We start from the raw sequence: 19,921 nt of genomic DNA on the forward strand, positions 1-19,921 counted from the left end.
GCCATAGGGAAATAAAATAGGCAATAAGCAAGGAGTGGTCCCTCATCATCCCCATGCTGCTCCTTCCCACAGGGAAAACCCAGGGCATGAGCTGAAGGTTCAGTGATCTGATCGTGTTTTACCACGAGCAAGGTGGTACTTTTCCTTTAAGCTTTTGCTCTTGCGAGCCGTTTTAGGAATCTCAGCTTTCCTCCAAAAGAAGAGAGAAGTTTTCTGGGTGCCCAAGTCAGGCAACAAGCAGAAGGCCAGTTCCCCATGGGAGATGGCTCATCAGCTTCCAGCAGAGAACATGACCCAGGGTGTGCTTCTGGTGTCCTCAGCCCACCACACACAGGCAGGGTTCTTGCTGACCCCCCCAGCCCAGGCAGCTCTGGCAGATCCAGGGAAGCAGGATCAGGAGCTTTCCTCCCCTGCACACACCTCAGTGCACACACTGACTGTGCCAGCACCGGGGCATCACTGCAGCATCCTGGAGCAAGGGCAGGGAGGCTCTGCTGCAATTGTAGCTACAGCTTGAGTGAGGAGACAGAGAGAGAAAGAAACGTTCTCAGAGAAGAAATCTGAGTACAGAGCAGTGATGGGACTTGCCTGAAGTCTCAGTGCAGCAACAATAAAGCCTAAAACACCTCTGATGATGTGCTCCAGCCCATCACAGCTGCCTGGGCTCCCCAAGCATCTTCAAACAAGATTTCTGCAGAGTCCCCACCTAAAGCAAGGCAGGATTTATGATGGGCATCTCTCAATGAAGGGCTGAGCTCCAGACCTGGAATGGCAGCATTCCCCACATATAATTAATAACAACTGCAAAGAGAAGAAGTTCCTTGAGCTCGGGCAGCTACAGCTGTTTGTGCTCATCCCTGAAGGACAGTAAGGAGCAGCTAAGAGGACTGCTGCTGTGCCAGCTGGAGTCCTCCAGCTCTGCAACTCTTCCACAGAATCAGTCTCAGCAGCCCCTTGCTTGACAGGCACCAGCCACATCCAGCTCCCACATGAGATCCTGCAAAACCAAAAGATTTCTACAGGCTGCAGCTGATAGATGTATTTAAAAAAAAAAATAAAAGAAATCCAGCAGAAACTTTATTTTTAGCTGCAGGACTTGTGGGTTGAACATGCAGCCTTGGGATGGGAACCCTGGCAGCAGAGCAAGCCTCTAGCATAGCTGTGTGGATGGCAAGGCCAGCTGTAGGGAAGCAGTTTTTGGGTAGAGAGGGAATTGGATTTTTGTGAACACCAGTTTAAACAGGAGGAAGTGTCTTCTGAAGCCTAAATAAGGAAATAGGAGTTTGATTTTTTTTTTTTAAAGCTACACTTTGCTGCAAGTGACAGTGCCCAGCATGGCCAGGTGAGATCTGTGCCTGGGAAACTGGATTTTTAACCTGTTGTGGCTCCTCCAGCATCACCTGCATCCCGTGATGGGGAAAGGGGTGAAGTGATGGTAAAAAATTACCAGAGAAGCTGCAGTCAGGACTAGAAACACTCTGCACATACAGTGCCAGACATGCTTCCCAAATGCTCCCCCAGTCAGTATTTGTGAGACCTCAGTGTCCAACATGGTCAGTTGTGACAAATCTGACCCCACAGGGCAGTCACCCACTTCCCCCAAAAACCTGAAGCTGAAGGAGAAACGCAGCAGAATCATAAAACACTGTGGCATGACCTGACCATGCTGAAATCCTCTATTTGCTCTGTCCTATTTGCATCCCCGACTCTTTCTGCCCTGCTAGGTTTTCCTTTATCAACCTCTGGTACCCCATGTCTCTGCTCAGAGTGGGTAACAGGTTTCTGGGTGAGGATGTGATGGTCCATGTGTGCCTGGCCAAACAGGAGAGTGGGGTGGGGGTGTTGTTTTATTTCTCTCCCACTATTTGAAAAGGAGGTGGCTGGAAAAATAAAAAGAAAAATCAGAGGGAAAGGTCATGCATTAGATTGATCTGGGGGGCTCATTGCTACCATGGCTATAATGACTGTTTAATTATTCCCAGCTCACATGGCAGTTCAGAAGAGGTTCTGCAGAAGACATGCATCGCTTCAGGGCAAATAACTGACCGGAGATTTATTTCTCACCCTTGGGTTTCCACACATCCCTTCCCAGGACTCCTGCTGCCCTGAGAGCTGGCAGCAGAGGAAGGCTTTGCCCTGCAAAGTCCCAAACCCCAGATTGCAAACCCATGCCCTGGAGTCAGGGAGTGGGGCTGCGGGTACCGCGGGTCTGAAGGCAGTTCAAGGAGAGTTCATAGCACTTTTAGGGCACTGCATGAACGAGGGAAAATATGACCCACACATTTTTTCATGTGCTGTGCTACCTTGGAAACTCTAACCCATGAGAAGTGCTTCTGACCCACAGATTATGGACAGCAACCTCTGCCTTCCCTGGGGTCTGCCAGGCAGGAGAGGAATGGGGCATCTCTTAAGCAGGCCAGGAAGCTGCCTGGCTTGTGCTCTCTCTGCTGGAGAAGCCATGGATGAAGGGTCCAGGCTTCTGTCATTGCCACCCTCTGAGTGCACGAGAGGAAGCTGGAGGGTCTTTCTTCCTTTTCTGTCCGTGATTAATCTGCCACACTGAGGGGCAGGGACACAAATCAGAGAGGGGATGAAAGAAAATAAATCCACGGTATCAGCAGCACCACATTGGCTAGATAATAAACAGACTCCTCTCCTCATAAATTTCTCTCCATTCCCCCATGTTTCCCTGCCATTGACACTGGCAGACTTGGAGCTGGACTGATCCTGGCCCGGTATCTCGACTGGTGGGGAGAGCTGTGGCTCTGCCAGGGAAGCCTGGGACCCTCCACCTGGACTGCCATCCTTCACTACCTGCACAATTTGGGGCGCAGCAGGATGGCACAGTGGAGCCCCATCCAAACTCATGGGCACAGGACACCGGAGCTGACTACGAGATAATCCATGCCAGCATGTGAAGTGGGTGGGAGAATCACTAGAGACACCAACCATGCTTCAATTTACTTGGTATTTCCACTGTCTCAGTACCCAAAATGTGTTCTCACTGCCCTGGCCTAACACTGTGTCCTCACTCCTCATTTTGGCAGCAGTCAGCTCACCCACTTCTCCACAATCCCCACAGGGACGTGACCCTGTTAGCTGCCTCGTGCAGGCAGGTGGTCCTGGCCCTGCTCAGGTATCACCAAGAAGCTGACAGTTCCAGGCAGGTTTCTCCAGTGACAGAGTGTGTTTAATTTAAATCTGACAGGAGTCATACTGCTGGAGAAATCTTTAGGTGATACCACCCACCTGGAGATGTACCCGTGCCTGAATCTGGACACCCACGACTCCAGAGCTGAGGTTCCATGCTCAACACCTTGGTGTGGGGTGGCAGAACTTGCTCCCTGAGGGGATCAGGGGAGAGAAGGATGTGAACAACCCCTTTTGTGTCCCCAGAGCAGCTCCCAAACATCAGCCTGTCCCAGCAGCCTGGTTTTGCTGTTGGACATTGACTTCAGGACAACCCCCGGATGCTGCAGGAACTGTGGGATGTGGTTTTTGCTGTTGTTGGGTCTCTCCCTGGAATAGTCGGGCATTGCGTGGAGGGCTCACCCCCAGGATGAGCATCAGGGAGACATCACAGGCAATGAAATGATCAGTTGAAAACCTTGGAGGGTGTCAGAACCCTCTGGAAAGCCCTTGGGAGCCCCAGGAGAGCTGGCTGCCTTCCCCACAGCCAGGGAGAGGGTGCCACAGGAGAGGTACCCAGTCCCGCCTGCAAAGCGCGGTCAGACACTTAATAGTACCTGTCCCCAGCATCTCCTCGGCCTGGATTTATGCCTTGAGGGGTCACCTCTGGCGAGACTCTAATAACATGACTTTATTAGCTTTCTTGTTCCTTCTTTAAGATACAGTAGCAAGGGGGGAGGAGGGCAGCGGCACCTCTGGAAAGAGCGGGGGGCGTATGGATAGGAAGCAGCTGCCCTCGCGATTCCCCTTCTCGGTGACAAGGGGGAGAGGGAGAAAAATGATGCTCCCTCGAAATTTATCATGCACCCAATTACAATGTTAATTGGCAAGTCCCAGAAATCAATTAATTCGCAAATTTTTTTCAATTAAAAATTAAGATAAATCATAAAACGTTATTAAGCAAAGGCCAAACTCCATGAACTTTTTTTTTTTTGTAGGCATCTGGATTTTTTTTTTTTAATTTAAATAAAAAAAAAAAAGAGCTGTGTTGCCAAAGCCCGATGCCCTTGAGTGCCTTTGCTGAAGCACAGGGGGCTGTCATCAGCAGGACTGGGCTGAAGACAGATAAAAAAATATCGACCAGTCGGACACACTGCTTCTGCTTTATTGATCAGGCGGGAATTTAACTTGCTGTGCATATCCACCGTGTCAGCAAGGGCCACGGGCGAAATTAAAAGTACTTGGCTTGGAGATGTCGCCTTGATACCGGGGGGGTGGTGGGGAGAGAGGGAGGGAGGGGGGAAGAAGAGAGGGAGAAAGGGAAGAAAGGAAAAGAAGGAGGTGGAAAAAGAAAAGGGAAAAAGAAGGAAGAAAAAAGACAGGGATAAGTTGAGAAGCAGGAGGTTGCAGTGCCTGCTTTTCCCCAGTTGCAATCTCACTTGTTGGCCAGGGCTCCTTGCCCTTTCTGGAGCACCTGCTGGTGTATATTGCATGCAAGGAAGGGAATCAGCAGGTATTTGAATAGAGAGTTGGAAAAAACCCTTCTCACTCAAAAATGTCTCTAATCTCTCATTCAGAGGCTGGGGGACCTGCAGTCTCTGCTACACAAGAAGCCTTGGGAAGTACCTGGCCATCAAGTAGAAGTCCCCAGGCATAAATCAAGGAGACCTGCAGCAAGAGCCATGACCCTGATGTGACACATGACAACAGAGCTAATTCACGTTTTACACACTCTATTTATCCTGCCAGGCCTGGCAGCACGGCCACTCGCCCTTCCCAGAGCAGCCACCCACGCTGGTCCCAGGAAGGTTTCCTCCAAAGGTCCTTTGGGACAGCACAGCGCTCGGCAGATCCCACAGAAATGAAGCACTGGGGCAGTGGGAGGAGCAGCTATATTTAAACACAAGGTTCCCTGAGCAGGACCAGGGTGTGAACCCCATGTTATAACTTGCTCTGGGTCCTTATGCTGACCAGGAGCCACACAGAAGGCCCCTGTCACTTGTGCACACAGGAACCGCAGGGATGATGTGCTTCCCTACTCATCCATCAGCAGGAATCTCCAGTGCAGACTCTGGGGGGTTTAGCATGGGAAAAACATATCAGAAAGACCATGGGAAAGACATGTCAGAAAGACCATGAAACACTGGGAAAGCAACCTGTGAAAGAATGCATCCCAGATGCATCTCGAAAGGTCTGGAGACATCTCTCAAGAAAAGTCACCCTGCCTGGAGTGACCAGTCCATCTCTCAAGGTCCCACAGCCTTCATGTTTTAGCTATATTGCCAGCTTCCTTCTTATTCCTTATCCCAGTGGGCCCAGAGCTGCCTATGTCCCCTGAGAAGAGCCACTGCTGTGCCTCTCTACATAAAGAAACCAGGAGCTGAAACCCCTTACAGCAGGGTGAAGATGCTCTGTGCAGCACTTTCTGCTTCCATGCTGGCTGCCAAAGAAGGGAGGATTAAGAACAGAAAGGAAAAGAGCACGTGTGCAAACGAAGGAGAGGAAGCTTCAGGGGGATGTTAAAGGAAGATTTAAGCCTGGGCAGATGTGCATTGAGTGCTACTGCAGGAGCTGGAGCACCATAGTCCCATGGCTGGCTCTTTTCTTCTGACATGAATCAAAGCTGGCTCTAAGAGTCAAGCTAAATCCCCCATCTGGGCACTTCACCTGCTTTGTCACAGGCCTTCCCACTGCATCTTGCTCTGCCCTCCTTTGCCTGACACTATTTGGCTTTTTGTGACAGCATCTTTGAGGTCACCAGAAAACAGCCCACTGCACTTTCCATCTGCACCAAGGTGAGAGACCCCGGTGCCCCCTGTGTTCTGGGAAATGCTTCGTAATCAGAGAATCAGAAGAGAAATTATTCCTGGACACACAGAAAGGTCATTAGGGGAAATTAGTAGCTCCTGAGATGCTGGATGTGCAGAGATGTGGCTCCATGCTCCCAGCAGAGTGTCAAGGAGCAATGAGAGCTGCTAGCCCAGGCTGCGAGCAGCCAACAAGTGGGCATGGGCTTTAAAACACAAATATGCTCAGATTAATTATTGACTGCAGAGGAAAAAAGGAAGAAAAGTGAATAAGGGGAGAGTTTGCAGAGCCATGGGACCCTGTGAGAACAGCATCATCCTTCACCCTCCCACCTAAGCACATCCATTCCCAGAGGCACCACCATGCCCAGCCCTGGGATGCCATAGACAGGCAGAGATAATATTACAATATGGCATGAGAATGTTGCTGGGTATGTCTGCTAAGCTTAGAAAATCCTTTATATTAAGGAGAAAGAGCTGAGGTAGCCCTGTCTGAGCTCACACTGTCCTTCCAGCTCCGAGAGCAGGAACAGAGCCAGCACAGTCCATCTCACTGCCTCACCCTCTGGACTACTCCCCAGCTATATTGATACATCTGATCCTTTTGGGGAGGGAAAATCCCAGCTCAGAAGCATAGGTTTGCTGCTGGTAATGGAGGGAAGAATCTGCCAGTTGTCACACAGGGAAATAAAAACACCCCCTGCCAAATATTTTTTTTTTTCAAAAAGAGCACTGCATATTCAAGAACAGAGGATCGCGCTATTAAAACCTCTGCATCCAAAGGCACATTTCCAACCTTCAAATTGCTTGACTCAGCAAGTATTTGTAATATGTAGTATTTGTAATATGACTTCTTAAGGTTCTTCCCCAAACACTAGAAAGAACCACGGACCCATTGTGGAGCATCAGCTGAGGTGGGGCTCCACAGCTCCCACTTCCTCCTTTTCTTCTGTCCTCAAATTCATCTTCCCTCCCACCCCAAACTCAAACCAGAGCCCCAGGCCTGCCCTTCACCCAGCCTCCCCTCCATAAGGAGGCTGTCCTCTGCAGTCGCTGCCCAGCATCACCCCTGCTCACAGTATTTACCCACAGTGACATGTGCAGCAATGCACTTGTATGCAAACAGGGATGTGTGTGTGTGTGTGTGTGTGTGTGTGTGTGTGTGTGTGTCCCTGTCCCGAGGGACACCCGTGGGTGCTGCTCTCGAACTCACCTGCACTCCCCGTGTAGCCCTGGGCTGGGGAAATGCATCTGCAGGCAGAGCACCAGCCGAAGGCTGGAGCTGGGGCCACTGACAGCTCCAGAAAGAGTCTCACAATTCAGTGTGCTTTATTGCAAGCCTTTAGCACGGATGAGGTGTAAAACAAGTGAATATAAATCGAGTGAGGATAGGAGGCTCACATCTAGTGCACAGATCAGCTTCATGCACACAAACCAGGAATATTCATGTATTCTGCAGCCTGGCTGGGGCACAGGGCAACAGCGTACACAAAGGGTCACTGTTATTATTTCTCATTTTTACCTTGGTGGCACTTAGCAGCTCAGCTGGGCACCTTTTGCTCTCCAAGCTGTACATGCAGAGCAAGGAGAGCATCCCTTCTGCCCTGCATCGTGGGACTGCTGCTTGCCTCTCTGCTGCTTTGAGCCCGTGCTCTGCAAAGGTGAGCTACAAGGTAATTTCTTCTTTGGAGGAGGAATACCAACAGTCTTGCCTGGCAAGAGTTAAAACCCATAAAACCAAGGCTTGTAGTTTTGTTTTCTTTCAATTTATACCCTTCACTTAAAGAGGGGTGGGGGGGGGAAGAAACGAGGGGGAGAAAAAAAGAAAGCCAGGTGACATATTCTAAGAGGGAGCACCGAAAACGTGTTAAGCACTTCAAAATCTCATATATTCAATCGGCCTCTGGCAAGACATCTGCCTAATGTTAGCGCTTAAATATCCTTTTCCATTTTACATGCATTCAAGTCTCATTTGAGCGAAATGAAACGGTATTATTAAAGGGAGATTTTGCACAAATGGCCTGAATTTGACATGTCAAGTTCAATGAGGCTGTTACATATGTAACACCGAGAAGGGCTCGGAGGCTGCCGCTCTTGAAACAGCGCCAGTGGCTCAGAAATGAAATTTGCATTCAGAGAGCCTTGCCTCGCAGCACGGAGCTGCGCACGAGGCTCGGTCGGACCCACACGGGGTGGAGGAGCCGTGGGGCAAGCACAAGCATGGGTCTCCCTATGCTTTGGGAGACTGGACACACCAAGAAGGCAGCAGAGCTAGAAACCCAGGTACCTCATTCCCACTCAAGTCTGCTTTTTCGAGTGAAAGCTTGACCCTGCACCAGGGTTGGATCCTCCTGAGTGATGTTTATCACTGTTCCAACAACCAGTGTTCAACCCCCGGACACACACAGTCCTTAGGCATGGATGGGTGCTGCCCTGTTGCCACATGGCTCCTCCTGCCTTACTGCATGATGCTCCAGCTGGGTAGATGTCCCTGTCCTGAGGCCAGGGTGGTCACACCAGCACTGCCCATGGGAGGAAAAAGGGCTGCCCCTGTCTCTGGGGGATAACAAATCCCATTGCCACCAGCTGAGCAAGGGGTTCACTGGAGTGGGTGAGTTGCTCCTGGAGATGTGGAACCATGTGTAGCATCATCCAGGTGGTGCCTACAGCTCCCTTGTATCTCAGCCCCAAGAAGCTCCTGTAGTCACCTGGAGAAATTACTTTTCCTTCCTCTGACCTCCTGGAGCTCCCCACTCCAACAATGCCTGAAAGTCCAAGCGAGTGCTCAACACCCGGTAGAGGTGACGGCACAGGGCAGCTCCCCCTCCTTGCTTCTCCACCAGCCTCTTGATCTGACCCTATGACAGCATCTTGGCTGGTTCACCCCACCACACAACCCTGTGGCCATGGTCCCTCGGGAGAGATCCCAGCACACAAGGAGTCCCGGTGCTGCAGCAGGAGCTGATGCAGCGCCCGCCAAGTCTCCAGCGCTGCAGGCTCAGCAGGCAGGAGGGGATCTGCCTTCCTAACCCCGAGAACGGTAAATGTATGATTTTGTTGCAAATCATTAAGGTTTATTAAAACCTTAACATCGCGAGCCATGATTGGCTGCATCCTCTTTAAATTAAAAAAAAAAAACAACAAAAAAAGGCCCTTGGAAAGCAGCCCCCTGGTTCGCTTCTCCCCATCAGACTGATAAGTAACAGCTGCTCGGCCATTTCGGTAACAAGTCGGTATTGGCAGGGAGCGGCCAGGGCTGCCGGTGCCCGTCACGTTTATAGGCCTACATTTTATTTTTATGTTTATTGGGTTATTTGAGATCATTATTAGTTTCTCTCTTCTCTTGTTGATGTGTTCTTGCTCCTGGCTTCTCCAGGCGGGAAAGGTGGGGGAATGGGAAACAGGGCAACCCGCTACACTGAGCTGCCCCGCTGGAGCTGGGCAGTGCATGGGACTTCAACCCTGTCACACTCTGCTGCCTGCTGTTCCTGCCCACTACTGCTGCCCTCCCACCCTGCTGCTGCTGCTGGCCCTTGCATTGCTCCCCTCCAGGACTGGGAGAGCCCATCCCCGTGCAGAGCTGCTGTATTACAGATTAGCCTCCATTGCCTGAATCCATCGCCTAGATTGAACGTTATCTATCATGCTACGGAGGGAGTCGTTATTTAATAATTAATAAAGACCTCTGATTCTTCTTCGCCGCCTGCGTGGCCGAGTGGAGCAGGCCAGGGAAGCGAGGGCAAGCCAGGGAGAGCTGTCTCCTCTCTAACTGCTGCTGTTATTTAAAGGAATAATGCCATTCTTTTTCATTTGTCAGCTGGCCCACAATGGCCCTTGTCATGCTTTATGATTTAGGGTTTCCTTTCCTTTCCCATTAAACGCCACCTTCCCATCACCGCTTCGCGCCAGCCAGCCTCTGCTCCTGGCTTGCGGTTTCAGTTTCACTCTGATATTGGCCCAACTTCTTTGATGGGCTCCTCTGAGCACTAATTGCTTCTGTTCATTTAAACCTGTTCACTAATTTGCAGTGGCCCTTTATTAAGTTGGATGCGGCCCAAATTACACCATAAATTACGCTTGCAAGGGGACTGGGTGTCGCGGGGGATAAATGGGCTGCCTGTTCCCTGCTCCCCCCCTTCTCTATCTTCCTGTGCAATGCGTGGGGGATGCGGGGCTCAGCTTGAGGCTGCGGGTGTCGAATTTGGGATATCTCAACCCAGATCCATTTGGGGAGGTCTCCCTCTAACTTAAAGCTCCCTCCTTGTCCCTCCGTGTGCAATGGCTACTGCTGAATCAAAGAAGATCCAAGGCAGAGATGGGATGGATTCTGCATCCTCTGCACTGTGCACAGCCACGTGCACCCCATCGCCCTGGTGTACACACACACACTGACACATATGCTCTCCCTCCTCTCCTACCACCTGGTGACGTAACTTTGCTTCTAGTCAGCAGTTTGATTCCTTTCCTCACCTTTTAATGACCGGAGAATTCATTAATAATTGAAATAAACACGCTCTTTTCCAAGGCTGCTGAGTTTTATTAAGGCAGGGGCAGGGATATGCCAACCCTTGGCTGCAGCCATTTCCTAAATAACTGCCAGCAGTTAAAATGCAATTATTTTTTTTTTTTTTTATTAGAGGACTTTTCTGTGCTGGGGAAAGCAGAAGAGAGCTGAAGGTAGCTGAGGAGTAGCGTGCACCAATGCTGCAGGGCTGCTCTTTCATGGGATGCCAGCAATGTGAGAGCTGTTCACCAAACACATGTCCCCAGGGAAAGGGATGCCTGTGCCCCCCGGGAGGCATTTCTGCCTGACTTCACCATTGCAGTGAACTCCAGGAAAATGTTTTTGCCTTGCTGTCTAGGACTAGATCTCTGGAACTGGTAGCCGTGGGTACCACCATCTCCTCTGCCACCTGCAGGTGCCCCAGCTGGCTTCCCAGGGATGCTGGTGGTCCCCAAGGAGCTGCTTACCTGATGTTCAGCTGGGTGAGCTTCTCCAGCTCCTGTTCCATGTGCTCCTGCAGCTCCCCGGGGCGAAGGAGAACCTGGCAGATGGGGCAGATTGGAGCCTGGCTGTCAAACAAAGTTGCTTTCTTTTTGCCTGTAGGGAGGAGAAGAAGGGACAAAGCTTTAGCTCAGATTGGCTGCCATCAGCATTGCCTTTGCTCTGCCTTGGTCCCCGTCCTAGCTCAGGACTGAAACCAGGAGATTTTCTCATGGTATAGCCCCATTTCTCTCCCCATCTCACACTCCCTGGGGCAGAGACTGGCTCTCTTCTGCAGTGGGACAGCAACTGGCAAGAGAGCATCCTAGCCCTGGCTGTGGGCCCTCCAGTCTTACAAGGACAGCAGCAACAGCCACATTTCAGGAGTGACCCCATGCAACCCCAGCTTCCCCTGTTTGTGGTGCAGGTGGTGTGACTTGGGGAAGATGGATGACACAGCACTGCTCATTGTTCCTATTAGCTAATAACAGTTAATTATGAAGAGCTGTCTTCATCCTCCTTGGCATTCCTGAAGTTGGGTGGGTCAGGATGAGCTTTCCCCTGAAGTGAAGAGCAACTCTCCATAGGCACACAATGTTGGGGGGCAGAGGAGAACCCATGGCACTAGGCTGCACATGGTAGGGAGTAGGTCTGGATGCTCATTATCCAGGATTTCTCACCCTGTCCCGGGGTTGGGCTGGGGCTCCTTGTCCTCCCCACACCACCAGCAGCTCTGTAACCCAGAGCTGCCAGAGCCCTCGCCCCCCTGGGGCTGTATCATCCCTCAGTGAGATTTAGGGGTGCCTGTATACCCCAATCCCTAGCTGGGCTGAGTCCCTGTGGCAGCTTGGGAAGCAAGGTGCTTCCTCACACCCTCCTTACGCCAAATCCTCCCCACCACTCTCCTGCCCAGCCATATCTCCCTGGTTCTCTCCCTGCTCTGAAGCCAATTTATTCCAGCTCAGAAACTTTATTGCCCCCTGTGTAAGGAATATACAGCATCTATTTAACATAAAATAAAACTCTAAAGCAAACAATGAAGTTTCAATAAAAGAGAGAAGCCTGTGGGTCCCCAGGCCCCCTCTCCCAGCTGTACTAGCAGCTCTGCTCATGAGAGGGCGTGCGGAGCCTGGCTCAGATGGCTCTGGCAGGGAGAAACATGTTTTATAGCCGCCTGTTGTCATCCAACGTGAACCCTCCTGCTGGATTATTTATTTATGTATTAGACATGGATCAAATTGGTTAAATCCGAGTGAGAGGCAGCAATGCACAATAAAGCAGCCGTTGCTGGATACGAGGGGGCTGCGTGAAACGTGGCCTTCCAATCAGGAGCCAAAAGGTGCCATTTTATGGCTCCTAACGATGGCGGAGCCCAGTTAAATGAAACCCCATTAAAGGAACAGACCTTCTCAAAGGATAAAACATTGGTGTGAGTGGCTTTACTGGGTCCCTGCTCCTCCCTGTACAACCTTCCTGGTGCAGGTGTTTAACGAGAGAAAGGGTCTGAAATAAGTTTGAGAGTCACCTTGGCTTATCTTTGCCTTCCAGCAGGACACGGTGTATGTGCCTGGTGGAAGCAGGGCTGTCCCTGGGACATTACCTGCCCTTTCCTTCAGCATCCCTATAGGAGATGGGAGAAACTGAGGCATGAGGGGTAAGTTGGGGCAGGCCAGTGCTTTGGTGCATTCCCTACCTCCCCAGCTTCCCTATCCACTGGGAACTCTCCCACTTGCAGAGCCAGGTGGAAAACCCCACTGTGGTCTCTCCTCCAGACCTGGGCTAAACCCAGAGGCTCTGATGCAGAATTCAGGTGCCTCAGCCCTCATCCCCACCACCCTTCTTGGTGCTGAGGAGGACATAGCACGAAGTCCATGCAACTGGGAACATGTTCCTCTCTCCTCCTTCCCTCATGTTTAAATAATGTCAAGAACCCAACCCAAAACCAGACACCCAGCTCCTGCTGACCCTTGCCGGAAAGGTCGGCATTTCAGTAATTCCACCTTCCTCTTGGAGCTTTTCCACTTTTGTCTAGTGGGGGCCCAAAATAGCCCAGGAGCGTCCCCGACCACCTGCTATTTATAACCCCAACTTCACAGCAAAACAATGGAGCTGTCTGAGTCTCCCTCCCAAAATAAACAGGCAGCCTTTGAGTGGACGGGAAATCCTGCTGGATTCCTGCTGTGGGGTGTACAGATGGATGGGTAAACAGGCTGCCCTCCGCCCTACCGCGCTGCATCCCCGCCCCCAGCCCAGGCCACCTCTGTGGGGGCTCTGAGCCCCCCTCGCCTGCCATCCACAACTTCAGCAGGGATGCTTTCAGCAGCAAAGGAGGGTGAAACAGAGGTTGAACATCCCTGTGTCTCTGTTCTCCAGAGAGCCCAGAGGTGTTCATTTGCTGGGGGAGGTGATGGAGTGTTCTGGACCTGGGATTGGCAACCTCAGGAAGCATAGCTGGGGTCCCTCCCGGGGACCAGCTCTGTACACTGGACTGGTGGCCTTTTTAACCTCCTGCACACCCAAGTCCTTGCTCCCTGCTTTAACTCCAGTACTATTCCATGGGGTGCATGTTCCTAAGCAGGGGTGACTTTGGATTTCTACGCCTGGAGCAACCAGGAAGGATCTCAGGCCATGGGAAGGAGCCTTGCTGCCTTCCATGGCTGGTCCCAACCCCAGCCCAGGCCAGCCGGAGAAATGAGCAGCAATGGCCTTTTCCACCAGCTACACCAATGATACAGTGACGAATTCATGCCAAGGAAGGATGTGACAGCTGTCACCCCTCATCCTCATGACAGGCAGGGAAGATCCCCCTGCTCTGGCGAGTGCAGGAGGCTGGTGCTTGCACTGAAATGAGGGCTTCCAGAGGGGCAGGAGAACAGGAACCCGGACATGCAGCCAAGTCCCTGACGTACAGATTGCGAAGCAGGAGACAGAAAGAGCCCCGGCTCCTGGCCCAAGGGGCTGACAACCGCGCTTTCGCGGGAGCAGGTCTAAGTGCGAGTGACAGGCAGAAGGCAGGGACCATCTCCCGTGCCAGCAGGACACCTACGCAAGCCTCCCCAGGTCTGTGGAACCCACTGCCTGCCTGCAGTGCCACAGAGGCTGCTGTTGGGATGCGTCTCCCCAGATCAGCAGCATCCACATCCACGGCGCGCCCCAGAGCCTCGCACACACCCACGCTGCGGTGTCTCATGCCGGGCAGTGGTACCCCAGCTCCACGGCGTGGGATGCTGGGCTGTGGGGAGAGGGAGAGGATGGGCTTGGCAAGTCCTCAGGTTACGTTTGTGAATGCCAAGGTGGAGGGGGATGCATATATCCTGCCTCTCCCTTTGGGAGCAGGGACATCCTGATATCCACGAAAAACACAAAGGATGCCGCACCGTGTGTGTGGCTGGACTGTGCTGGGGTGTAGGTATTACCCCGCTGGATGGAGCAGAGGGCACTGATTTGCACAGGGCCAAACAAAGGGTGCACATCCCTGAGTGGGATGGACCTGCGCCTACTCCCTGCTTGTCCTTCCCTGCCCTGTGCCAAACCCGCTCCTGGGAGACACTGAATGGCTCTTTTCAGGCTTTTGTTTTTTGGCAGCTGTGTTTTTGTTTTCTTTGCCCCTCTCTCTCCCCTTCCCTCTCTGGTTACTCGGTAGGCTCAGCTCCAGTGTTTACCCTCCTCGGCTCTGCCGTGCTTCCCCTGCTGCCGACCCCCTGCTTGCCAGCGCCAGAGAGATGAAAAGGCAGAGCCTCGGTGCTCCCGCTGTTTGCACGGTCTCCTGGGCTCCGCGGAAATGTTTAACTCCAAGTGTTGAAACCGAATATTTCCTGCTCTGAAAGCAGAGGTCTCAGCGTGCAGACGCACCCCTGTGTGGAGGAATTTATCCACAGGCACCTTCGGAGGGCATCTGCAAATGGACCCCAGCCCAGGTGGGGACTGAAACGAACCCTCCTGATCCCACTGGGGATGGAGGGCTGGATCCTGCACACTCAGTTACACTGATACAGATCCGACATAATTCACCACAAAGCAGCCGGTAATGGACCTGGGTTTTAGGCTGGGAGAGCAGCTCAGGTAATGGGGACACAAGCATGACACTGAATAGGCATGGAGCCGTGAAGTCATCCCCGCTCCTGCCCTACGCCTGTGCCCTGACAGCTTTGTAAGGCTTATGCAGGGTGGGAGTGGGTCACTTTGAAGGGAGAGCTTTCCCTCACAAGCAGAATGCGAACTGCCATTTCGGAGAGCATTTAAGTGAGAAAAAAAGGGAACCCAGCACACCAACAGCCATGACAGCATGGGATGCATACAGCCCCTCACCACTACGCAGCACAGAGGAAACTATGCTCCCAAATCACTCAATGAGCAAAGTTTGCAAGGCATGAGGGCTCTCTGTGCCCAGGAGCTCAGCATATTGCCAAACGAACAAAATAAATTGTCTGTAACTCAATTGTTCATCTGCACTGATGGCTTAATGCAGAGTCAGGTGCCTCCCAAGGAACTGCTGCAACGGGTGGCACAGGGGGTGCCACCCACTTCTCCCTGTGCTGTCCTTCCCTGGGGCCATCTGAAACTTGCTTCCATGAGGACCAGCTGTTCCCTCCCAACTCCTGATTTCTGCTATCTCAAACTGTTTTCCACTTCTCTGAGTACCAAACCCCCCCTCCTCTGAGATGCCTCCCTTCATCTCATCCTCGTATTTCCTCTCTCTCCCTCTTAAACACTCCATCATTTAAACCCAATCAAAGCCAGTTGATCTGAAACTCTTCTGAATAGAAATGACCCCACGCTGGGGCCCCGCGCGCTGCTTCGGGGGCCGCGCTGAAACCAGGTGGGTGGTAATGGAAGTGCTGACACAGGCTCCTTGACAGCATCGCCACTGCCAGCGCCTGTAATAATCCCTCCCGGCTGCCCTGCAACTCGGTTTCCGCGGCGATTATTTTCCATTCGATGATGGGCTTGCTGTTATTTGTGTACTGATAGCAGATATCTCGTGTGACAAGCCTCCTTTCCTTCCAGCTCAAAAAACAATAATTCAAAGAAAGCCCCACATTAGCTCGGAAATAGCAAAACACTCGCTCTTCTCCTGGCGAGCCCGCGCCACAACTGATGAGGCTCGCAGAGCCCTGGCAGTAAGTGGCAGCCAAGGGGGGATGACAACAGTGGGACAAGGAAGGCAGACAAGGTTCATGTGTCAGTGCAGAGCACCCCAGAATAACAGCAGAGGCAAAAAGTGTTTGGTAATCAAGTAAGGGAGCAGGAATAATGCTGCTCATTGCTCTCCCATCTCCCTATTATTTACTGCTGTGGTGCCAGTGCCATTCCCATGGGGCTACATCCTGTCTGCTGGTACCAAGGCACTGCCTTGCATCCTGCTGGTTGGTACCAAAAGGTATATGGCCCTCAAAAACCTGCACTTGAAGTCAGGGCACCTCCCACTCCTTCTAGCAGGCCCTTCCCATCCCTTTGGCTCCTGCCTGGCTGTGCGATGCAGACCTCAGCTGTGTAGGATGCAGACATCAACCTGCTGCCCAGGACCAGGCACCCTGGATCTGACCCCTCCTGCAGTTGCTCTGCATGGGGCAGTGGAGATCCAGGTGCCAGGGACAGTGATGGGCAGTGAGGTGACTCCAGGTTTGGGTGCTGTGGCTGGTTCACTGTCTGGCCATAAATGCATCCACAGCACGACTTAACTCTGCAAACAGCCCACAGTGCAGCTAGCGCATCCAGACTGCCAAGGAATCACCCTGCATCAGACTGCCAAGGAATCACCCTGCATCGAGCAGACCTTCCCTGGAGCATGTGCCTTTTGGAAGTCTGTGCAGGCAGGAAGGTGGTAGGAAGGTCTGGAAAAATGGCTTTTCAGGTAAAAAAAGGCTTTCGAGGAATTGCTTCTCCACTCCTGCATGACAGTGCAAAGCTGCCACAGGGCACCAGCAGAAGCTGGACTTGGACTGTGCTGGGCACACCATGGGGCCACTGCTGCAAAAAGAGGCATAGGCATGAGTGACAGCTGGTTTTGTGTATAAAACACAGAGAGACACAGACAGACAGAGGGACCTCTGCAACCCCATGAACAAATTGGGTCACAGAGAAGAGCTGTTCTCAAACCTGCTGCATCCCCACCAAGGGTCTGATCCCCTGCACTGCTGCCTGCTAAGGTGCCCAGGCTGCCAAGCAGCTTAGAAAATACACCTGTAAAAGCTACAGAGGGATCTGAGGCAGAAAAGCTTGCTAAAGTACTGATTTCCTTCTGAAGGAAAGAGTTACTCTTGTAGCTGCCTGTCCAGACGAGCTGGATACTGGAGAGGACTGGTGTAAACTGGTGCAGTGCTGCTCCCATGCAGCTAACCCCAGCTGGGGTTGATCCCAAGGGTCACTCAGTAAAAACGCATGTTTAAACATCACTCTAAGATCTTCAGGGGCTGTTGCACACCCCATTGGGTCCAGCACCACATCTCACATGGTGAGTTGCAGCCTGGCAGCGAGGAGAGGAACCCCCTGGAGCACCTGACCCCACTGCCCATGATCTGGCCCTGGCTCTCCATCTGCGGAGATCACGGCTGCCCGGTGCGGGGCAGGGGAAGATGGATTGAGCTGGGCAATAATTTAAGAAACTGAGTGAGTCTGTACATCCAATCACTTTACAAATCAGGGGAAAGGGAGAGAGGAGGAAAGGCAGGAGGGGGGGGGGAGAGTGAAAAGGCCGCGCAGGGAAATGCATCACAATTACTGTCTCGGCTCTAATGAGGAGCCTGTCATGAGGCTGTCATCCTGCGGAAAGCCACCTACTCAGAAAGATTCAATAAAAAAGTAGCAGAGAGATAAAAAAGAGATATATTTCAGCCCTTGCTAATATTCTTTTCATTTGTCCCAGCACAAAATAAGATACTGCACTTAACCGGCTCGGTTAAAATGAAAAGGGGGGGGGCGGGAAGGGAGCAGCATTGATCAATACCACTAAAAGCCGGGAGACACGGTGATGGAGTGCAATTTTTTTGTCTGTGCTGAAGCATAGCAGAGGCCCGGGCGGGGTAATTTATGATTCACACGCATGGCGGCTAACTAGAGGCTGACAAGACAATGAATCCTCGATGAGAGGGATGCAGGCCGCTGGGAGAGCTGGAAAGGGAGAGCATGACAGGGACCTGGAAGGGAGAGGGAAAGAGGAGGGCTGGGACAGGTTGTGATCCTGTCTCCCCATGGTGCTGTTCAACGTGGCTCCACAGGGCAGAGTAGAAACACTTTCTCGGGCTTCACAAGAGCAGAGTAGAGAAACATCAAGAGAAAGCCAAGGAAGGGGCTGCACTGCCTCCATCCCCACCCTCTTCCCTCACGGCTCCCAGTGGAGCAGGCTGCCCATGCAGGTTTCCCCCAAGCAAGCACTCTGGGGCCCAGCTGCAACCCTCACTGGGCTGGAGATCAACCAAATAGGGTCATCAGGGACCAGGGACAGAGAGGGATCCCCCTTCTCTGCTCCAGGTTCTCTAATGGGTGCTAGTATGTGTTTGGGAAACCTCTGGACAACAGAACTGGATCTTCCTGCTGCCATCCATACTCTGCCCTGGCAGTGAAACTGGAGCCTCCTCCAACCCACTACCTCATCTCCAGAAAACAAGTCCTGGGGAGCAGTTGGGTCTCCACAGCATCAGTGTGTCCCTGGCTTCAGTGAATATGGCTCAGCAAAAACACTCCTGATGGAATCCTACAGCTCTGTCCTTCTACCCTGGGGGATCTCCTGGAGCATGATGCACCTCCTTCCCCCATGTCCTTGAGCTGCCCTCCATTGCAGGGGTCAGCCCTTCCTCAGTGAGATTTGTGAAATGAGGTGCTGGCACCCAGCATGCTTTCCAGCACACAGGAAGCCAGGCACAAGACCCCAGGGTTCTCTCAATTCCTCTCAATTCCATTATGTGTGCATCATGGCTTGACAGAGCGTGAGGAATGACTCTGCCTCCTCACCGTCCCCCGTCCTCCTTGGCCACCCAGAATGCCCGAGGCTGAGCACCCAGGGCTGGCAGCTGGGCAACATTCACCAGCATGCCTGGCCTCAGGCCCTGTTTGCTGTTAAAAGGGCCCCTTTTTGCCACTGATTGAGCCAGTCACCCAACCTGGGGTTCCTGCTGGCCCAGTGGGAGAGGGCAGAGAGAAGGAGCTGTGTAGCTGCATTGCCAAAGTGTGCTTTGACTATCCATGCTCTGCATCAACTCTTGGGATGGAAAGACCTGGAGCAAAATACGTTCTTTAACTGCCAAAAAATGATGACAGTGGGAAATAGAGAAGGTGGGAGTTTCACAGAAACATCCCCGTATCTGGCTGGGAGCCTGTACAAGAGTTGGAGTCTGAGGTCCTGGGCACTTCTGGGGCCTGCATCATGCCTTGATTGCTTCATCTGGACCACAAACAGGGTTGCAGTTGAGACTAGGAGCAACAGTCCTGCACAGGGACTGGGAGAGAGCTGGAGGGGTTTTTCCCTCCCAGCCCCATTCCACCACTGCACATCCCAGGTCCCTGCCAAAACTGCAGGACAATCCTGCACCAGGCAGCAGCTGCTCAGCTCTCTCAGCCCCATCCTCCTGCTCCTCTGGGTCCTTGGTGAAGGACCTGGCCTCATCCTGAGAAAGGACCAGCCTGGAAATGGGTCTCTGCCTTCCCCACTGGCAGTGAAACAAGATCTTAGGGACTACCACACTGCCAGTGGGCCAGGGGTGTGCTATGGGTCTCCCCCAGCCCAGTGAGGTGCCCCAGGAGGGGCTCCAGCCCCATCCTGGCCCTGCAGAAAATGCCTGCAGGCAGCCATGCTACTCCCATGCCCTTGACTTGGAGGGCAGCCTGTTAAGTTGGTGATATACTGATACGCCTATAATTTGAAGGGGTGATGGGGTAGAGTCTTTCCTTGCTTCCCACCCACTCTCTCCCTCCCACTTTCCAGCTCCTCTCCTCTCCTCCCTCGGGGGTGTGTGGGGCACATATCGAAAACACAGATATTGAACTGTCAAAACTATTTCCTACA

General features: G+C 52.4%; 1 protein-coding gene across 6 annotated transcripts in view; it reads right to left on the reverse strand.

The window, feature by feature from the left end:
- RNF220 (ring finger protein 220) overlaps positions 1 to 19,921 on the reverse strand; it is a 214,438-nt gene that overhangs the window by 74,358 nt on the left and 120,159 nt on the right. For all 6 annotated transcript variants that reach the window (XM_029959683.1, XM_029959681.1, XM_029959682.1 and 3 more), the window contains exon 2: positions 10,908 to 11,037. In XM_029959683.1, coding sequence (XP_029815543.1) covers positions 10,908 to 11,037 — 130 coding nt within the window. The remainder of the gene's footprint in view (positions 1 to 10,907; positions 11,038 to 19,921) is intronic.

This window comes from Manacus vitellinus, unplaced genomic scaffold (genome assembly GCF_001715985.3).
Source record: "Manacus vitellinus isolate BGI_N305 unplaced genomic scaffold, ASM171598v3 scaffold_21_pilon, whole genome shotgun sequence".
NCBI lineage: Eukaryota > Metazoa > Chordata > Aves > Passeriformes > Pipridae > Manacus > Manacus vitellinus.